General features: G+C 63.0%; 1 protein-coding gene across 2 annotated transcripts in view; it reads right to left on the bottom strand.

The window, feature by feature from the left end:
* Window positions 1–14,704: 14,704 nt before the first annotated feature.
* OLFML2A (olfactomedin like 2A) overlaps window positions 14,705–21,039 on the bottom strand; it is a 31,631-nt gene continuing 25,296 nt past the window's right edge. For both annotated transcript variants that reach the window (XM_075905681.2, XM_075905680.2), the window contains exon 8: window positions 14,705–19,655. In XM_075905681.2, coding sequence (XP_075761796.2) covers window positions 19,054–19,655 — 602 coding nt within the window. In that variant the 3' untranslated portion in view covers window positions 14,705–19,053. The remainder of the gene's footprint in view (window positions 19,656–21,039) is intronic.

Below are 21,039 nucleotides of genomic sequence, written 5' to 3'. Positions count from 1 at the left end.
CTGCATTTGCACTGTCCCTGTGGTGTGACTGATCTCGCGGTGGGGAGGGGTCGCCTCTTTCTCTTTCTTGCTCTCATCTCTTTGCTCCCCGGTGAGCGTGCTCGGGGCGGCTCTGAGCTCGGGGGGGCGGCCAGCAGGGCGAGGGGAGCGAGGAAGCGCGTGGGCAGAGGGGAAGGTGCCCCCTTTGAAAGCCAGGCCGAATGAAGCGTGAGCAGGGAGGGCGAGCCCAGGCGTTCGCTGCCCCGCAGGGCGGCCCTTAGTGGCTGTCCCTGGCCGCCCGTCCCCAGTGGTCAGTGAGTCACGCGGAGAAGCTCTGAAGTGACCCAGGGGCCGTCGCACAGAGCCGTTGTTTACGCTATTTGTGGCTTTCACTGCGCGGAGATGCCATGGAAAAAGCAGAAGATGGAAACAGGCCTGGGAAGGGTCAGAGTTTGCTTGGAGGGGGGTTTGGCTCCAGGAGGGCTGCAGCTCCCATGCTGGTGTTTTGTGGACAGGCAGCGCAATGCTCGGCTGACAGGGACTCCACGGCTCCCAGTTAAGGGTGCGGGTCCCCTCTGGCCGTGTCTGGGGGCCTGGCGCTGTCCAGCGCTTTCCCGCGGGCGCCTCTTCCCAGTCACGGGGAGTTCTGCGTATTGCCCTGGCCCCACGGACTCCCACGACTCCTTGCTCTGCGCCTTCCTCCTGCCAAGTGGCTCCTGCCCCGGCTGGACTTCATGCTTTTCCCGGGCTCGGGGTGGGACACGGAGAGAGGAATGAACACGCTTCGGACGCCGGGCAGTTGGGCCCACCCTCCCACGCCCTGGTGAGACTTCGAGAGCCGAGAGAGTCTTCTCCCTGTCGGTCACACGTCTGGGGAGGAGGGGCTTGTTTGGTTCCCAGGACACGCCCCCGTTCCCAGCATTCCCCAGGGATGCCGAACTGGAAGCTGCCTCTGAGCCTTGCTAATAACACGCTGCCTCGGAGATGGGAAAGGGTTTGATTTGAATGACACTCACCTCCCCTCCAGTTTCCTTTCCTCTCTCTCCCTTCTGGCCCGGAGCTCGAGTGCTTCATTTCTGGCCTGTTACATCTGTTCCGAATGGGGACTGATCCCCAGACGAGCTGCCGGGCGGAGACGCAGGCCTGAGCTTTCCAGCAGGTGCTCACACTTCTCACGGCGACTGTGGTGTGAGCAGCTGCTCCCGCCGCCGCCCACAGCAGCACGCAGGGGACCCCCGACATCTTGCGCTGGAGGGGGACACTGTTGCAAAAAAAGCAAACGTGACTCTGGGAGGCAGTCACAGGCGTGTGGTGAGCACCACACGAGACGTCATTCTCCCGCTCTACTCTGCACTGAGGAGGCCTCAGCTGGAGTATTGGGTCCAGTGCTGGGCATCACCTTTCAGGAAAGATGTGGAGAAACTGGAGAAGGCCTAGAGGAGAGCAACAGAATGATGCAAGGTCTAGAAAACATGAGCTAGGAGGGAAGACTGAAAGAAGGGGGCTTCTCTAGTTTGGAAAGGAGAAGACTGAGAGGGGGCCAAGCAGCTTTCAAGTACCTAAAAGGGTGTTACAAGAAGGAAGGAGAAAACTTGTTCTCCTTGGCCTCTGACAGGACAGGAAGCAATGGCCTTAAACTGCAGCAAGGGAGGTTTCGGTTGGACATTAGGAAAAACGTCCTGTCTGTCCGGGTGGTGAAACACGGGAATAAGTTGCCTGGGGGGGTCGTGGAATCTCCACTGCAGACATTTAAGAGCAGGTTGGACAGACGCCTGGCAGGGGTGATCGAGATGGAGCTTGGTCCTGCCGTGAGGGCAGGGGACAGGACTCGATGGCCTCTCAAGGTCCCTTCCAGTTCTAGTGTTCTGGGATTCAATGATCCTATGGAGTAGGCCCCCTTGGAGAAGGAAAGCGGCACGGGACGGGTTCTCCCGGTCCCAAGAAACCAGCCACAGGTTCCAGGTCCCTGGGGAGCTGTGTCCAGAAGGCTAAGATCCTCAGGGCACGTTGGTGCTCAGCTCCCAGAGGCAGGACACAAAGATCTCCTGGTACTGGAGATCCAGCTAGATCAGGAGGCCACGGGGCACGAGGATGCGCTGCCTGTGTGGGTCTTAGGCACTTCAGGAAGGGTTTATGTTCCATAACTAGAGATGGGGCAATTGCTCGGAACAGCCCTGGACTTCCGGCTCTGTCCCGTTTCCAGGAGCACGTGGCTGGGGGAGACAGTGCCAAGCCCTAGCTAAGGAATTTTCTCAGGGCCCTTTGTGAGTTCCCTACACAGTTTGCCCAGGCCCTGCCCACACAAGCACAAACAAAGATTTTCCTTTTCATTTATACCCGGCGTTTGCAATTTTCTTCCCCTCTGCTCCCCACATCCCGTGACTTGTGAAACAACAGAGCGGAGAGGCCAAGAATGGAGCAATCCCCAGCATGTCACGACCCTAAGCCACTGACGGGAAATAAGATTCCACTGAAAACAAACCAGAAGCCTCGTTGGTTCTGCGTCCATCTCGACTGCCCGTGGTGCTGCGGTCCCGCACACCGGAGCCTTGCGGCGTGGCCCTGGCATTGCTCCTGGCTGAGGGGTTTGGGTCCCTGGAGGGCCGGAATTTGTCACAGCTCCTGCTTAGAATGGCAGCGTTCGCTGTGGGCAATTACTGCAGCTCAGCCTCCTTTTCCCAGCATGGTCTGTAATTGCCTGTGATGGAAGCGAAAGGAAGGGATTTCCTTTCCGTCCGGGCAGTCAACTGGCCCTGGATTATGAAGAAACCAACTCATCCATGCGAGGGGCCAGCTCCTGGGGGGCCAGGCATCACTCACCAGGCGCTGGTGCAAATCACAAGCGTGGGACCAGGGCAGAGGCCTCAGCGGGGGAGACTGCACTCCAAGGCTGAGCCGCCGGGCCGGGGCAGCTGGCAGGAGAGTGTGATCTGACCAGACACCAGCGTCCTGTCTGGCCAGCCTGGCGCCTGAAGTGACAGAGCAACCAAACAGCTGGGATGATCCTGTCCCACACCGCTGCCATGTGCCAAGCCGGGGGGTTGTACAGTTCTGTGACGGGCCGGGCCGGGTCTGGGCATGGCTGTGGGCGTCCGCTCAGGGCAAATTGCTCAAACTCGGGGCTCCCTACAGCCCCTGACTGGAGACCTTCCCGAATAGGCCACAAGCCAGTCGCACCGAGCGCTTCAGCTGCCGATCTGGCCAGCAAGAAGCCTCCCGAGCAAAACTCCTTTGACACCCCAGCTCTCCCTGTGCCCCAAACAGCCCTGGGCCTAACGCACAGGTGAGGGGTGTTAGAACCCAATCTCACCTACCCCGAATGGCTTCTCCTGGTCCCAAGAAACCAGCCACAGTTCCCAGGTCAATTTACACTCTGGATCTTACACACAAATCACGCTGAGCCAATCCTCTAGAATCTAAAATCGAAAGGTTTATTACTACAAGAAAGAAAAGCCTGAGAGTGAGGTTGTTAAAATATCCTACATTACATGCATCGAATCTCCCAGTTCTCGATGCAGGCTCGCAGCAGAGCTGTTGTAACTGCTGGCTTAGGAGTCCTTGGTGCACATCCTATGCCAGGATGGGTCCACGGTTCTTCCCGGCTCGTGATTCCCTGTGAGGCCCCATCTGGGGTCAGGAGCAGATCTGAAGACCAAAAATGGAGGATGCCACATGGCATATTTATATCTCTCCCTGGCTTCTGCCAAGCTGGAGACAGTCACATGGTCAGTGGCCAGGCACCTGGATTCCTTCCCAGGTGGGTCTCTGGTACTTAAGAGATCTATTGTCCCTGGTGGCTTGCTAATTAGCATGTCCATAGGGTGAGCTTTTCTCGCCCATTGCTCAGCCACAGCCAAAAAGCTCCCAGTATTAACACAGAGTCCGTGTCCCTAACTCCACACACAGACATCACACGGGTACATGACGAGCATATACAGAATCCGTAGACAATAAGCTTTTGTTTGACACCTCGCATGGCCCCCTTTGTACCACTTTTGGGGCAAACACCCCCCATGGGCACAGCAGCGATCTGGCTGCTCCCCTCAAAATACAGTAACGTGACAAGTTCCAAGTCACGGGAGACCCGATGCGACTGGACTCCCCACGAGGCCCTGTCTGAAGCAACCCCCACTGGGTGGGGGGCAGGGCGGGGGATGAATGAGGGGAGTGCTAGGCCTGCGTGGGAGGCCAGTGGATTTACATGGCTGCAGAGACTTGTCCCAAGCCAGCCCCTACACCGTTGCTCCCCAATCTTGGAGAGAGGGCGTTTCTGGGGAGCAGGGCTCCTGCGGTGGAAAAGCAAGGGGGTGGCCCATGAATACAGACCACCCCCCTTCCACCTCCTCTCCACAGCAGGGCCCTGGCCCACGAATACAGACCACTCTCCTTCCACTTCCTCTCCACGGCAGGGCCCTGGCCCACGAATACAGACCACTCTCCTTCCACTTCCTCTCCACGGCAGGGCCCTGGCCCACGAATACAGACCACTCCCCTTCCACTTCCTCTCCACGGCAGGGCCCTGGCCCACGAATACAGACCACTCCCCTTCCACTTCCTCTCCACGGCAGGGCCCTGGCCCACGAATACAGACCACTCCCCTTCTACTTCCTCTCCACGGCAGGGCTGTGGCCCACGAATACAGACCACTCCCCTTCTACTTCCTCTCCACGGCAGGGCCCTGGCCCATGAAGACAGACCACTCCCCTTCCACTTCCTCTCCACGGCAGGGCCTTGGCCCACGAATACAGACCACTCCCCTTCCACTTTCTCTCCACAGCGGGGCCCTGGCCCACGAATACAGACCACTCTCCTTCCACTTCCTCTCCACGGCAGGGCCCTGGCCCACGAATACAGACCACTCCCCTTCCACTTCCTCTCCACGGCGGGGCCCTTGCTCTCAGACAGTGGCTGCTTGGATACGATGGCTCGAGAGCCCTGTGGCTTCCCACAGACACGTGGCTCGTTGCTCTGGATGTCTGGGGAATGGGAGCTCGTCCCAGTGAAATCAAGGACCCTCAGCCCCGGGCAGTGGAAACTCCCTGTTGTCCAGGGCATACCACTGAGCCATTAATGGATCTGCAGGGCCCCACCTTCTGCACTGCCCGCCTGGCACTGCGGAGCCTCCTCGTGTCTCGGAAGGACACAACGTCATTTGCCGAAGGGTCAGTCACACAGCACAGGGCCCCGAAAGGTCTCTCGGTGGCTAACACAGAAACTGCCTCTTGGCCATTTGAACTGCGTCCACCTCGCCCTGCGAGAGGTTTCGGTCAGTCCTCCCCTCGACCTTGGAGCGGGGACGCCTGGGCCAGAGCGCCTGGCAACGGCCCCGCATACCGACTGTCTCCTTTCCCTGCTTTCTGGAGCAATGGCGTAGCCGCCAGGCCTCTCCGTGGTGCCGTGGCTCACTAGGGCTCTGCAAAGGAAGGTGCCTTGTAAAGGTTGGGCTGGTGGCATTAGCAGGAGCTCTTGGCGGCTGGGTGCCTGGGAGGGTTCAGTATTAACTGGTCTCTTGACTGACGTTTCCATGAGGAGCTCCAGCCCGTGGGGTCTGGGTGACAGCAGAAAGGGGAAAGAAGCTCTTACTGCAGGCGGGACTGGAGCTGGAGAATCAAGCTGACAGGCCTCGACTAGGGTTGCCAGATAGTTTCACCAAAAATACCGAACATGGCGGGAAAAAAGTTGGTTGAGAGAAAAAACAAAAGGACCAAAGTCGATGAGCAAAAAAAATAAAATCGCACCAAAAAAAAAAGAGTCAGTGTGCCTTTAAATCCCCACGCTTCCCCCGCCCCCACAGACAATGTCCCACGCGGCCTTCCGTCTGAGCAAAACAGAGAATACCGACGTTTTACGTGTCCAGTGTTTTCTGGGTTTTTTACCGGACAGAAGCTGCAAATACTGGACTGTCCGGGCCAATACTGGACACCTGGCACCCCTAGCCACAAGGCGCTGGTGCAGGCCTGGGGCTGCCCTCTTGTCCCTTTGTGTTCTGTCCAACTGACCTGCTTCCATTCGCCTGCTCCGTGGGCTCCCGGGCAGAGCTGTGACGAGAGCCCAGGCGGCCGGGGCCTCTGTCTTCTGGCCCTCGGTCTGTGGCCCGTCAGGGAGATGCTCCCGTGCGTCCCAACCCCTCTGTTCTGCCGGTGTCAGCCGGGCGGGGCCTCTTGAACACGGCTCGTCTTCCCCGGTTTCTGTGCACGGTGGCTTTGCTCTGCCAACTCCAACGGGCGCCCTCCCCGCAGGGCTTGGGCCGCAGACGCCGGGAGCGCAGGCGCCGTTCAATATGCCCCCGAGAGGTCTTTGGCAGGGCTGCTTCCAGAGCACGATCCGGAGCAAACAAGCACCGGCGGGAGAGGCATGTGGGAAGGTGAGCGAGCGCGCCGCCCCGCACGCCTGCAGAGCCAGCCAGCTGGGAAAGCGCTTGGGGTGGTGGCTTTTTGGGGGGAGCGAGGCGCAGCCAGCGGCCTGAGTCCGGGGAGGCCAGCCCCCCTGGGACCTGCAAGCCCCAGCCCTGGTGCGGGATTCCGCCTTTGCAAGCCAGGCAGCCGAGGCAGCGGGCTCAGCCCCAGGCGATCTAGCCAGGGTGGCTGGGAGCCGGTGCAGGGCAGCGCTGCCGTGCACAGCGCTGCAGGGTCCACAGCAGCGGGGCGAGCAGGGGGGTTGCCCAGGCGTCTAACTGTTCCCCTTCCAGCGGACCCCAGAGGCCATGAGTCTCAGCAGCGTCCGACACGGTCCCAGCGGGTCTTGTGCCACGTTTTAGAGCTTGTAGTCGGACCCAGCTCCTCCCTGGGATCCAGCCTCCCTCCACCTGGTGCAGGCCGGGGCCATCGGCAGCTCGTGGGCACAGAGCCACGGGTGTGAGGCAGGGGAGGGGGAGGCCTCTGCGGATCTGGGCCCACTGGCTAAGGCAGCTGGAGCAGTCGCCACGCCGGCAGGGTGCTGCAGCTGGCTGCCCCGCCTGGTGGAGAGGCACCCCGCCCCGCCGTGGGGAGGCAGCCCTGTCCCACTCCCGGCCCAGCTGTGCTGCTCTCTCCTGGAGCTCAGGCCGCCTGCCCAGCCTGGCACCGGGCGAGCAGAAGAGACGGAGCCAGGTCTCATGGCGAGGTGAGAAACAGCCCTGCACACCGGGCCCAATGCCCGGTCCCCAGTGGGGCATCTCCATGGGGCCGAGGCTACCCAACTGTGTTCTCTCGAATCCTTTCCACCCACGTGCAGAATAAATATTTTACGTGCACCGAGGCCCGTGCGAACGTGCACCACCGGTAGAAACACAGAGCCGAGCCGTGGGCTTGCTGCGAATCAGCTGGGTGGCTCTGGAATCTGCTGTGTGGCCGCCCAAGTGCCCGGCTCCCAGGGGACGCCGCTCCAGGGGCGAAGGGAAGTGTGTGAGGCCCCGACGTGTCTCTGCCGAGGGGCGGATGTGCAGGCTTCAGGGACAGCGTGTCGAGGGGTGACCTGCATTCCCAGCTGCGCTCCCGGGAAAGAGCTGCCCCGTCCTCTGGCAAGGGTCCGTGGCACCCCTGGGTGGGGCGGTGCATTCGCAGGTGGGGCTCTGCCCAGGTTAGTGTGTCCATGGGCGGCTTTGGGCACGTGGCTTTTCTTTGAGTGGCGCCGCTCCCCCGGCTAGGGTGCTGTGAGCCTCTGCGCGATGCTACGTGGGCTGCCCCGGCTCCCCCCACTGCGGCATTTCCTTCCCTCACCAGGCTGGCCAGGGGGGCTCGGCGCTGGGCGGACGGCATGGGACCCCCCGCAGCTCAGCCGGGGCCTTACTGCACGCCCGATGTTCTCTTGTGCAGAGCCGCCAAGAATGCCCCTACCCCCGCTCCACGGCTGGGATCGCCCCAGCCAGGCCGCGCGGCGCGAAGCGCCAGCCCCTGCCGAGGAACAACAAAGCCCTGGAATCAGAGCCGGCTGGGTGTTTGTTTTAGCGCGAAGGAGGAATCAGAACTGTGTGTTGTTTGGACGGGGATTTGTTGGGATGAGACGCTGGCACCGACCCAGGCCCAGAGCAGCCCCCGTTCTCCTCCTGTGGGGCCTCGCTAGGAGCCAACGCACTTCGGCAGCTGGACTCTGCCCGTAGCCGAGCCCCGGGGGACTTTCCTTGCCAAGGGCAGGCGCGCGGGTCCGGGGCTGTCCCGGCCTGGCAGCGGCTCCCCACGGGCGGGGGGCACGGAGCCCCAGGCTGCAAACCGGGACACTTGCCTCTGCTCGGCCAGAGCGCTCCAGGCGCTTTCTAAAAGTCAGAGCATAACACGGCCACCCGGGGCCAGATCCCAGGTCCATCCAGTGGCCTGTCTGCCCACAGTGGCCAGCGCCAGGTGCCCCCGAGGAGGGAACAGAACCGGGAACCATCCAGCGAGCCCTCCCATCGCCCATTCCCAGCGTCTGACAGAGGCCAGGGACACCCGGCCCGTCCTGGCCCACAGCCACTGATGACCTAGCCTCCGTGGATTTATCTAGCTCTTTTGGAACCCTGCTAAAGTCCTGGCCGTACGTGGGGAAGGATCCTTACCCCTGTGTCACAGGCAGGGGAAGCAAGTCAACGGACTCGCCCCAACATCACTGACAGAGCAGGGACCTGGTCTCCGGACGCCAAGCCTGGCGCACTACCCAATAGGGCACGCTGTCTCCTGTTCTCCCGTGCGCAAAGCAGGCCCCGTGGCTGAGCCCCCTGGCCTGCAGGCCGCACGGTGGCTTGTGAACAAAGGAGCCGCGCGGTTCAGCGCCTGACACCGTGGCTGGCGCTGCCCTGGCGTGTGCCGGGAGAAGCCCTCGCTGCAGCCGAGGAGCCCCCAGAGCCGAGTGGCTAGCAAGCTCCGTGCGGGGCCTGCAAACGCCGGTGGCTGCAGAGTCACGTGCGTCTGGGGACGATACACGGCCGGACGGAGTCACCCGCAGAGCTGGGGCAGGCCTCGCTCACCGGCATCCAGCAGGCACTGACGGGCTGAGGAGAAACGTCTGTCCCGGGCCTGGGGCTGAGAACGGCTGGAGCCCAGGCCCTGCGCCCCTCACCTGGGCTCCCTCACCACGGGAGGGTCTGCGCTGCTCGTTTTTACCCCACGGGCCTGGGCAGGTGAGCCGGGCTCTGAGCCGGGCTGCCAGGGGGCGGGTTTCAGTGTCGACGGACCCATCTCATCTGCTACCGTTTTGCCGTAAAAAGCAGGGAGCTGGAAGGGGAGGGAGAGCAACGGTCGGGTGCTGTGCCCCTCAACTCCGGTGAAGGGCCCACTCCCGACGTGGGGTGTGTGGGCAGCAATGGGGGTGGAGGTTCAGCCCCCCGCTCCTCCGCCGCAGGAAGCACTGGGGCACCAGAAGAGCGGTGGATGGGCCTGGATGCAAGCTGGGTGGGCCACAGCCTGCTCAGGGCCACCTGTGGCTACGCCCCTGCCTCACAGCAGCACCTAAGCATCCGTGGCCAGACGAGGAGGCCTCGGTGTTCCCGGTACGGGCCTGGCTGGGGTTCCCTCACCTCCCCCGCCCGACCTCCCAGGGCTGCCTGGGGGGCCCGGAGCCAATGCTTGTGGGGGAGGGGGGACTGCTGGAAGGAGGGGGCTGTGGGGCTCGGTGGGAGCACACCGCACGGCGCCGCCGGCCCACGCCAGCCACCTCCCTGGGGGAGGGAAGGGGCCTCTCGGGCGAGGAAACGGGGGGGGGGGGGTTATGAGCTTCGCTAAGCCTTCAGCTGCCTGTGGGATGAGCGCTGACTCACGGAACCAATGCGCACAGCAGGCGTATCGGCCAGGCTGTGGCTGGCAGGGCAGGCTGGTCGGCCACGCCGGCGCCAGGCTGGGCCCTATTGTGCTGCCTGGCAGAGCAGCTCTTGCCAGGGTCTCCGGGGGCTGCCCCTGGGCGAGAGGGGCCCCCTGCCTTGTAAGGCGCTTGCCAGTCCCTCAGCGTGGAGGGGCTGAGACGTGCCTAGACCCCAGCCTGGGAGCCGGGGCCTTTCTCACCCCTGGAGCTACAGAGAACTTGCCTTGGAGGGGCTCTTCTGGCCACGCGCCCTGCGCCTCCCTGGCCTCCCGCCCACACGCTGGCAGAGGCACCAGGCTCCCGGCTGGAGCATGGACCCAGAGCAGGTGGGATAAGGGCCCCGCCTTGCAGCGAGCGCTGCTCAGTGTGCTGGGAAGCAAATGGCTGGAGACAGACTCCAGGCGCCACCCAGCCCCCCTGCCCTGCTGGAGAATTCAGGCCACTTCCTGCCCTGGAGCCAAGCGCGTTGGCGTCATCGTCGTCACACGTCTAGTGCCCCGGCTCACCTGCTGGGGGAGAGCTCGGGAACCCCCCGGCCCTTCCTGGCCTGGCCTGGCCGGCCCCGCAGTGTGCGTGAGCCAGCCTCTCCTGTCCTCTGCTTAGTAGGGCTCCCTCCTCTCCTGCGGCGTGTCGCTCTGCAGCAGCCTCCTGCATGGACACGGGGGTGCTCGTGCATGCACATGAATGCTCATGCACGCTCAGTCACGTACACGCATGCACACGCACCCTCATGCAAGCATTCACACATGGTACATGCACACGTACACACATGCACCCTCCCCGCATGCACTCACACCTGCACACACACGTGCACATGCACAGGTACACACACACACACGCACACACACACACACACACACACACACGTAGCAGGGGGTCAGCCAGGACTCTGGTCTCTTTTCTTTTTCCAGATTACCTGAGATGAGATTTCCCAGAAAAGACTGTTTGGAGCCCAGCTGTTGCTCGTCATGCTGCAAATCAGATCTGGAAAAAGCAAAACTCCTTTTTTCCAGGAGCACTGACAGAGGGGACATGAATTCTGGCTCCACAGCGCCTCTGGCACCAGAGGATTTATCTGCCTGGCACATTCTCCCGTACAAGGAGGAGACCAAGGGCGGCCAGGATAGAGGCTGATAAAATCATGGCTGATGTGGAGAAAGTGAATAAGGAAAAGTTATTTACTTATTCCCGTAACACAAGAACTAGGGGTCACCAATCAAATGATTAGGTAGCAGGCTTGAAAAAAACCAAAGGAAGTTTTTCTTCACACAGTGCACAGTCAACCTGTGGAACTCCTTGCCAGAGGATTTGGTGAAGGTCAAGACTTTTAATGGGGTTCAAAAATGCACTAGTTCCATTCATGGAAGTTAGGTCCATCAATGGCTGTTAGCCAGGATGGGTGGAGGGTTCCTGAGCCTGTTTGTCAGAGGCTGGGAATGGGCGACAGGGGAGGGATCACGTGAGGATTCCGTTCTGTTCCGTCCCTACAGGGCACCCGGCACTGGCCACCGTGGGCAGACAGGACAGACCTTGGTCTGAACCCGCCTGGCCTCTGACGTTCCTATGAGCCTGCAGGAGCCGTCAGGCCGGGACGGCGGGCAGCTTTTCAGCCTTGGCGCTCTCCAGCCGCTGGCGGAGGCGCAAGCACCCGGCTCAGGCCGGTGGGGGAAGGAGGCTGCTTGCAATCGACTGGGAACTCTGGCTCAGCGGGCACCACGTGGCAACTGACTCCAGCTGGCAACTGGGGACGTGAGGACCAGGCTGGCGTGGCCTTGGCGCTTCCCCCCAATGAGCCACCTTGACGGACGTGGCGGGATTTGCAGTAGACAGGGACGAAGCAGCTGCCCTCGCCCCGGTCCCTGGCCACCAGCAGCAAGGCCGCTCCGCTGGGGGCTGGCCTCCCGAGGCCCCGGTCGAGCGCCCGCTGGGCAGCCTGGGGCGCGGCCGGTCCCTCACTGACGCCGGCGCGCTCCCGGGAGGAACAGGGCTCTTTACAAACGCCCGCCCCCGCCCGGGCTGCCGCCCCCCTGCCAGCAGGCCCGGGGGAGTCGCATTCCCTGGAGCACTGGCCCTCTCTGGGGGGCGACGGCCGCTGGGTCGCTCTTGAGAAGCTCCGATTGTGCGACACACAAAGAAGACTCCCCAGGCCCCCCCTCGCCCGTCTGTGGGCCACACAAGGGCTTTGCTGTGCACAGCTGCCCCAGAGCCGTGCTGTGGGATGGCGACACAGCCCCTCTGTCTAGGGCTGGCCCTCCTGCGCCCTGCCCCGGCCCCAAGGTGCTGAGCTCATGGACGGGAAGGGCCCCTCCCCTCTAGGCTCAGCGCTCTGCTCCAACCTGCGGGCCCTGGGACTAGAGCGGAGCTAAGGCAGGGGGTTCGGCTCCGAGTTCAGGGGTGCTTGGGGGCCAGGCAGCGGAGAAAGGCTGCACGTCCCCCTAGAGCGCTTGGGGGGCAAACTAGCCACAGTGCCCAGCACTCCCTGTCCAGACTGGCCGGTGTGTGACCCGGTGAGCGGGACGAGCCGGGAGCAGCTCGAGGCGGGATCCGGGCCGTGGCTGGAGACGCTGGAGGAGGCCGGCCGGTGTGGAGCCCTGTCCCAGCTCATGAGGCTGTTTCTCCAGGGCTCGTTTCTCAGTCCTCCCCACACGTGGCAGAGCAGCGACGGCCATTTCTCCCGACTGCCAGGCCAGGGCGTTCTCCCTCCTCCCGCGTGGACAGGGAGCGACCCTCCGTGCTGAGCCCCCCCAGACCGTCCCCCCCCTGTGTCCGCCTGTTGGCTGCCCCGGCCAGACGGAGTCATTTCCTCCTGCTCGTCGGCGCGCCTGGCCGAACCCGCCTGACGGGCAGGGGAAGTGACGGGCCCTTTCCGCTCTCCAGGGTAACACACCCAGCTACAAAGCCCCGTCCTGCCCGGCGCCGGGTGCAGGAGCGGAGGGGGGGCCTGTGTCTCGGGGGGCTCAGCGCCTGGCAGGATGAGGCTGAAAGGGAAGGAGCAGGGCTGGCCTCAGCCGGGGGGCTGAAGTGGCTGTTCTCTGCCAAGGGCGGGTCCCTGGTCTGGTATCCCTGGTGTGGGAGGGGGCAAGGCGAGGCCATGGAACTGTCAGCCAGGCCTCTGCCCCTTGCAGGGCCTGTGGGGAGGGCTGGGCGTTGGTAAATACCCAGGGACGGGGGAGGGCATTCGAATGAATGGCTCGGTGGGTCTGAGCTGTGACCGGGGGGGCGAACTGGCCACGTCTCGTCTGACGTCACTGCCAGCCGGCGGCTTGTCCTAGCCCTTAGCAGCCAGCCCCCGGGGCCGGTGGTAAACATCAGGCCCCGTGCAGGTACGTCTATGGGGAGCGACTGTCTAGGGAGGAGCCCTGCAGAAAGGGAGCTAGGGGTCAGAGCGGAGCCAACCGTGCGGAGCCAACACGATGCTGCGATGCAGTAACAGGAGTGTGGTGAGCAAGACACAAGGAATCGCTCTGCTCTGCGCTGATCAGGCCTCAGCTGGGCTGTGTCTAGACTGGCAGGATTGGCCAGAAATGCTTTTAATGGAAGTTTTCCGTTAAAAGCATTTTCGGAAAAGCACTTTTTGCGGAACAGCGTCCGTGCCAATCTAGACGCGCTTTTCTGCAAAAAAGCCCCGATCGCCATTTTCACAATCGGGGCTTTTTTGCAGAAAACAAATCTGAGCTGTCTACACTGGCCCTTTGCGCAAAAGCTTTGCACAAAAGGACTTTTGCCTGAACGGGAGCAGAATCGTATTCCCGCAAGAAGCACTGATTTCAGACAGTAGGAAGTCAGTGCGTTTGCGGAAATTCAAGCGGCCAGTGTAGACAGCTGGCAAGTTTTTCTAGAAAAGTGGTTGATTTTCCAGAAAAACTGGCCAGTCTAGACACAGCCCAGGAGTATTGTGACCAGTTCTGGGTGCCACATTTCAAGAAAGATGTGGAGAAATGGGAGACGGTCCAGAGAAGAGCAACAAAAATGCTGAAAGGTCTAGAGAACATGAGCCATGAGGGAAGACTGAAGGAACCGGGCTTGTTTAGATTGGAAAGAAGACTGAGAGGGGACATAAGAGCGGTTTTCAAGTATCTAAAAGGGGGTCACGAGGAGGAGGGACGAAAATTCTTCTCCTTGGCCTCTGAGGACAGGACAAGAAGCAAGGGGCTCAATCTGCAGCAAGGGAGGTTCAGGTTGGACAGTGGGGAACCGTCCTGCCTGTCCGGGCGGTGAAACACCAGAATAAGTTGCCTGGGGGGCTGTGGAATCTCATCGTGGGAATCAGGGCTGGGGAACCTTTTCTGGGTTGGGGGGCTGCTGGAAAATCAAGCAAGAAAAAAGCCACCAAAGAGCCACACCTCACTGACGTGGCCCCGGCCGCGGAGCAAGACGCCCCACGTTCCCCTCGCCCACCACAGCCAGTAGGGGTTGTGGGCGCCAGTCCTGCGGTGGGGCCGCGGGGGCAGGGGGAGGGCCTGGAGTGCAAGCGCAGGCTCCCTCATGCTGGGGGGCTGGGTCCAGGCAAGCCCGGGGCTGCATCCGGCTCCCTGGATGGGGTTCCCCACCCCCGCTGGGGACACTTCAGAGCCGGTTGGACAGGCAGCCATCCGGGGGGCTCTAGATGGTGCTTGGCCTCACTGGCTCTCGAGGTTCCTTCCAGTTCTAGCGCTCTGCCTCGTCACCCCTCCCTTGCCCCTTCACTCGCGCTCCCTAAGGCCGTGCGTGGGGCCCGCGGCAGCCTGGCTCTCCCTGGCAGTGCGGGCGCCAGCCCTGGGCGCAGGCTCCAGCAGAAGTTGCACCGGGGCCAAATACCCAGGGAAATAACCTCTCTGGGCCTGCCCCGGGTCCCCCAGGGTGCCAGTAGTGCGATACGTGCCCAGCCCAGCAGCCGCCTCAGTAGTGCGATACGTGCCCAGCCCGGCAGCCGTGCCAGTAGTACGGCAGGTGCCCAGCCCGGTGTGCCCTGATGAAATGACACAGACAGAAACGTGGGTTTTCAGCCTGTTATTCTTTAATACTGTTCACTTCTAGGAGTGAGTGGAAATCTAGACTAGCGCTCCCTGGGCCTAGCCACAGAACCCTCCTGCGCAATTGTGGGGAGTCTGTGAATGCAGCAAACACCCCTGGACACGCAGCCTTGTTGCTTTTCTAGGTGCGCTTAATCTCAGGCCCCGCCTGTGCTTACTGTGCTGGGGATCAATCTCTTGGGGTTTGATTTAGCAGGTCTAGGAAGGACCCGCTAAATCGAGTGCTGAGGCAGCCCCGGTCGGCGCCGGTGTCCTCGACTCGGGAGGAGTAAGGGAAGCCAATGGAGCGCTTTCTCCCGTTCACCTCCTCCTGCCGTGGAGACGGTGCCACGCTCAGCTTAAGGTACGTCAACTCCAGCTGGGCTTGCACCCCTTAAACTGGCCCTCCGGGTCTGCACAGACTGGCCTCTGCGGCATTAGCGCCCGGCGCTGCCGGCCGGTCCGGAGAGAGGGTTCTGTGGTGCTGCCCTGAGTGGGGTGCTGCGGAGCTGCAGAAAGCAGAGATGGCGCGTTCTCATCTTCTAAGCTAGTAGTGGATGGGACTCGGAAAGCCACGGAAACCCCTTTGGCCACACGGGGCGCATCACGGGGAGGCTGATCTGCAGCATGACAGCCCTGCAAGTGGCACACTGAGGCACTTGTCAGCCGGGCAGCCGGGACCTTAAAGGAAATGCATCTTGACGGGATTCCAGGAGCAGCCGGGGCTGGAGAGGTGCCCACGGAGAGGTGCGAGGGGGCGCTGGACGGGGAGCTGCGCACCCTGGAACGGGGAGGCCCCCTGCCTCTGGTGCTCGGCGCAGGAGCATGAGCAAGGCCAGCTGTGTCCCAGCTAATCCCGCCTTAGGGCCTGGTCCTCTCCCCTCACACGCTTGGGCTTTGTCGCCTTCCCCCAACCCTGAGCTCTGTCCAGAGCCGGCCGGTGAGCCTGGGCCTAGACGGGGGAAATATCCGACAGGCCTGGCCCCTCCGGACAGGCCATGCCAGCGCCCGGGATACTGGCACAGAGTGGGCCGGCCTCTCTCGCCTGCACGGGGTTCTCCAACGCAGCGCCCATGTCTGCACAGTGCCGGGGAGGCCTTGTCAGTGCCAGGCTCCTCCCGCGGCCACCGGGGATCACGTGGGCAGCCCCAGGCACACGGCGCTGGCCGGGCCACGGGGACTGGCTGGGAACATGGACCGGCTGCTTGATCCTTTTGCCGAGCTACACAAGGCAGCTCCCAGGCAGAATATTCCCCCCGCCGCTGTCCTCAAGGGGCAGGCGGTGCGGCTGGCGGAGGGGCAGGAGCAGGGTGCTACCAACACCCAGGAAAGACCCGTCTGGCAAAGCCGTCTCTGATACCCGTGTCCAGTTCTGGGCCCCGCGCTGGAGAAAGGATGTGGACGCATTGGGGAGGGACCCCCGGAGGGTGACCAAAATGATGTGGGGGCTGGAGCACATGACCTAGGAGGAGAGGCTGAGGGATTTGGGCTTGTTCAGTCTGCAGAAGAGCAGAGTGAGGGGGGATTTGGGAGCAGCCTTCATCTCCCTGCAGGGGGTTCCAGAGAGGCTGGAGAGAGGCTGTTCTCAGTGGGGGCAGGTGGCAGAGCGAGGAGCGATGGGCTCACGCTGCAGTGGGGCAGGTCTAGGCTGGATATTAGGAAAAACTGTTTCCCTAGGCGGGTGGGGAAGCGCTGGGCTGGGTTCCCTAGGGAGGGGTGGAGTCTCCATCCCTAGAGGTGTGTAAGTGCCGGCCTGACACAGCCCTGGCTGGGATGGTTGAGTTGGGCTGGTCCTGCTTTGGGCAGGGGGCTGGACTCGGTGCCTCCTGGGGGCTCTGCCCGCCCTGGGGCCCTGTGGGTCTCTGTGAGCTAGCAGAGCGCTCTGCCCTGCCGGGGACGTTCATGCCTCTAAGAAGTGAGCGGGCTGAGGGTGCTGTCAGTCTGGCTGCGGGGCGAGATCCGGGACGGCGGCTTTGGACCAGTCTCTCGTCTGAGGAGACGCTTCAGCCGAGCGCATCTAACTACCTGCTGTGTGTTCCGTTCTCCTGCAGGCGGCCATGTCATCGGGGGCGGCCGCCCGCTGCCGGGGGCTCCGGAGGAGACCGGGTACGACTCTCTCCGACAGGCCTGAGGGAACGGCCAGACTCAGGACCCGCGTGGTGGAGTGACATCGTGCGACTGAGGGGCTGCCCTGCTGTAGGGACGCCGGCACAGCACGCCCTACCCCCACGAACGGCCTCGAGCGTGGCAGAGCGGGTGCCGTGCAGACCCCCACGAACGGCCTCGAGCGTGGCAGAGCGGGTGCCGTGTGGGCCCCCACGAATGGCCTCGAGCGTGGCAGAGCGGGTGCCGTGTGGGCCCCCACGAATGGCCTCGAGCGTGGCAGAGCAGGTGCCGTGCAGACCCCCACGAACGGCCTCGAGCGTGGCAGAGCGGGTGCCGTGCAGACCCCCACGAATGGCCTCGAGCGTGGCAGAGTGGGTGCCATGCAGACCCCCACGAATGGCCTCGAGCGTGGCAGAGCGGGTGCCGTACGGGCCCCCACGAATGGCCTCGAGCGTGGCAGAGCGGGTGCCGTGTGGGCCCCCACGAATGGCCTCGAGCGTGGCAGAGCAGGTGCCGTACGGGCCCCCACGAATGGCCTCGAGCGTGGCAGAGCGGGTGCCGTACGGGCCCCCACGAATGGCCTCGAGCGTGGCAGAGCGGGTGCCGTACGGGCCCCCACGAATGGCCTCGAGCGTGGCAGAGCGGGTGCCGTACGGGCCCCCACGAATGGCCTCGAGCGTGGCAGAGCGGGTGCCGTACGGGCCCCTATGAACGGCCTCGAGCGTGGCAGAGCGGGTGCCGTACGGGCCCCCATAAACGGCCTTGAGCGTGGCAGAGCGGGTGCCGTACGGGCCCCCATGAACGGCCTCGAGCGTGGCAGAGCGGGTGCCGTACGGGCCCCCATGAACGGCCTTGAGCGTGGCAGAGCGGGTGCCATACGGGCCCCCATAAACGGCCTTGAGCGTGGCAGAGCGGGTGCTGTACGGGCCCCCATAAACGGCCTTGAGCGTGGCAGAGCGGGTGCTGTACGGGCCCCCATAAACGGCCTTGAGCGTGGCAGAGCGGGTGCCGTACGGGCCCCCATGAACGGCCTTGAGCGTGGCAGAGCGGGTGCCGTACGGGCCCCCATAAATGGCCTTGAGCGTGGCAGAGCGGGTGCTGTACGGGCCCCCATAAACGGCCTTGAGCGTGGCAGAGCGGGTGCCGTGCAGACCCCCACAAATGGCTTCCTGCTCGCCCTGCGAACGTAACAAAGCGACTGGCAGCCGAATGGGGAGCGCCGGAAAGGATCCTTCACTCCTGCCAGCAACCCGCGGGGGAGCCAGAGCTAGGCCCTCCCTCCCTCCCACTGGGTGCTCAGCGAGAGCTCGGTCCCGTCCGGATCTACGTGCAGCGAGCGCTCCTGTGCCATGGACAGCCGTGGGGAAGGGCACTCCAAGACGTGGCCCACGAGCGGCTGCTCTGTCCTGGGAGGAATACAGGGATGGCACTATTTGCAGGAAGCAATGCAGAGGACAGCTCTGCCGTCGGGCAGCTGACAATTTAAATACGATCTCGCCTGACGTGGACGGGCCTGGAATCCACGGCCACGGAGTTACCAGCCACGTTCCTAGCGCCTGCTGGCAGCACCTGGGCGTGCGGGAGGCGAGCCCCTCGCCATTCTGGGGGGTTCCACGAGACAGGTGATGTCAGCAAAGGCTGAGCTCGGTTTCAGTGACGAATCTCGGAGGAGAAGGGGCCTTGTGCTTTGTGGGTCTGAATGGGTTCGGTCCACCAGTGGCTTTGCGTTGGGTGGCGGGCGTCCAGGGAATTCTGCCCCTCGCCTCAAACGACGTCCCTGTCACCGCCACGCACGCGCCACAGGCACAACACCTGGGCTCTCGACTCAGAGAAGGGAGACGAGCTGAGCCCGAGATGCTGAGCCAGCGGCTGGTGCTAGGAGCCTAGAGCGGGATCCCGTTCACACCTTCCCCCAGGCAGCCCCTGGCTCTGCAGGATCCCAGCGCAACGGTGGAGGCTGATCTCAGGCGGGGAATGGGACATGACTGGGGGGAGAACTCTTTGGATCAGGTGCTGGAGCAGGCCACAGATCCTGGCCAAAGCTGGGTGCACCAGGCTAGGCCGCCTGTTCTCTCGGCAACGACTGACTGGCAAAGGCTGTTTGAGGTCCGGGTGTGCGTGAGTGTGGGTGTGTTGGCAGCCCAAGCGGGGGGAAGCACACGCAAGTGCCTGTCCCCGGACACACGGCTAACAGTGCTTGGCGGCGTGGGGCCGAGGCAGGGCCGGCTGCTCAGAGCACAAAGCGCAGCCTGTAGGTCACCTGGTGGCCGTTGTCCCAGGCATACAGGACCTTCTCCTTGGGGTTGTAGTCGATCTGCGTGGTGAAGGAGAACTGGTTGAGGAAGGGCAGCTTGAGGCTGGCTTCGGTGTCCGTGTGGGTGTCGTAGGCGTAGGAGATCTGCCCGTCCTTCTGGTTGTACACGTCCACGGCGTAGAGGATGCCGCAGATGATGAAGCAGTTCCCGTAGGAGTTGCGCTTCAGGCCTGTCTTCCACGTGGTCTCCCTCTTCATGGAGAGGTCCCCGGGGTCCAGCTTGCTCAGGACGATCACCTCCAGCTGGGAGTCGTCATAGTCCACCGCGGGGTAAATGACCCACAGGCCGCTCTCGTCCACGGCGAAGTCGATGTCCGAGTGCCCCCGCCACTTCCAGGGCGTGGTGTCCTCGTAGACCACGTCGTGCAGCAGGGCCCAGGCGGCCACGAAGCGCTGCCGCAGGTCGTACTTGATGATGTTCTTGGTGAAGGCGCGGTTGTAGTAAAACGCCCCCTGGTAGACCACGTGCCCGGTCCCGATCCAGTTGTACGGGAGCTTGTACAGGTTGCTCCAGCGACCTGCGGTGACAGAGAAAGTTCTTTACCGCACAAAGACCTGCGCCAGGAACAGGCCTTCCCTCCCCCACGCCCCCAGGCCTCTCTCGTCCGCACCAGGGATGTCAAATAGCGGATAACTGAATAGTCGCGTGACCTCATGAATTCTTATCAGGTAGTCGACTGGTCTATAGTCCGCGGGGGCGGGGGCGGGGCCGGTAGCCGCTGTCAGAGGCAGCAGTGCGGGTGCCAGGTGGGAGCTGGTCCGCAAGGGGAGCCAGTTTAAAACCAGCTCCCCTGGCGGACTGACTGCCTGTCACTCAGCGACGCTGCCTCTGATAAAGAGGCAGCAGCATGGGGTGGCAGCAGCCCCTATCTAAGGGGTGGTCTGAGCTCCGGGACCTGGTGTCACGTTACTGGATTTTAAGGGGAGAAGCCAAGACCACTGCTGCACCCATGGGGGGGTGTCTGCCCCAAAAGTATATACAAAGGGGGTCATGTGAGGTGTCAAACCAAAGCTCACCTTCTGCGGATTCTGTAGGTGCTATTCCTGTAATTGTACAATGTCTGTGTGTGGAGTTATAACATGGACTCTGGATGGAGGCTGGAAACTCCTCTGTCTGGTTGAGCACTGGGCGAGGGAGGCTCAGCCAGTGGCTATGCTAATGAGCGAGCTCCAGGGACAATGGACACACCTGGCCACGGACCATGTGACCCTCTCCCGCTTGGGAGAGACCAGGGGATCTAAAATGCCAGGTGGCAGACTCCATTTATGGGGGGTCTTCAGTTTGGCTCCGGATCCCACGTGCGACCGTGTGTATGGTGCCTGCGGCTCCTGGCGGCCTCCCTAAGCCGGCTTCCCGCTGCCTGGGAACAGCATTTCCGCCTCCGCCTCGACAGGCGACGGGGCTCTGGGGGCGCAGCCGCACTCCAGCCGCGGGGAGAGGAACCCCACCCGCCGGGCACCGCGAACGTGTCCCCGCTGCCGCCGGCCGTTTGCAGAGGGGACGTGAGGGCAGCTCCCCCGGCTCCCCCCAGCAGTGCCTGGCTCCCAGCCCGTCCCGGGTTCCCAGCTAACTCCCTCCCCTCCTGCTCAGAGCCGCTCACGAGGGTCTAGGGGATTCCCTGCCTTGCTCCCTTTGTGCCCCTCCCTGCAGCGCGCTCGCCCGGGGCCCCGGGGATGGCACATGCAGGCGCCCGGGCAGGGACCCCGGGGACAAGCTGCATTCTCAAGCTACCAGCAGTTCTATTCATCCAATCAGGAGACAGGAACCGCACCATGTGACCTCTTGAGGGGCAGGGTGCCTAGTGGCTGGGAGCCAGCAGCGCCTCCCCCCTTCCCCTTGCCGGCTGGGAGCTGCGTGGGGCAGGGACCTCCTCTTGCTCTGGGCGTGCAGCACCTGGCGCA

Source organism: Pelodiscus sinensis, chromosome 23 (genome assembly GCF_052426305.1).
Source record: "Pelodiscus sinensis isolate ZL-2025 chromosome 23, ASM5242630v1, whole genome shotgun sequence".
In the NCBI taxonomy this organism is placed as follows: Eukaryota; Metazoa; Chordata; order Testudines; family Trionychidae; genus Pelodiscus; species Pelodiscus sinensis.
The sequence above is the reverse complement of the archived record's forward strand: the minus strand, read 5'-3'. Positions and strand labels throughout refer to the sequence as shown.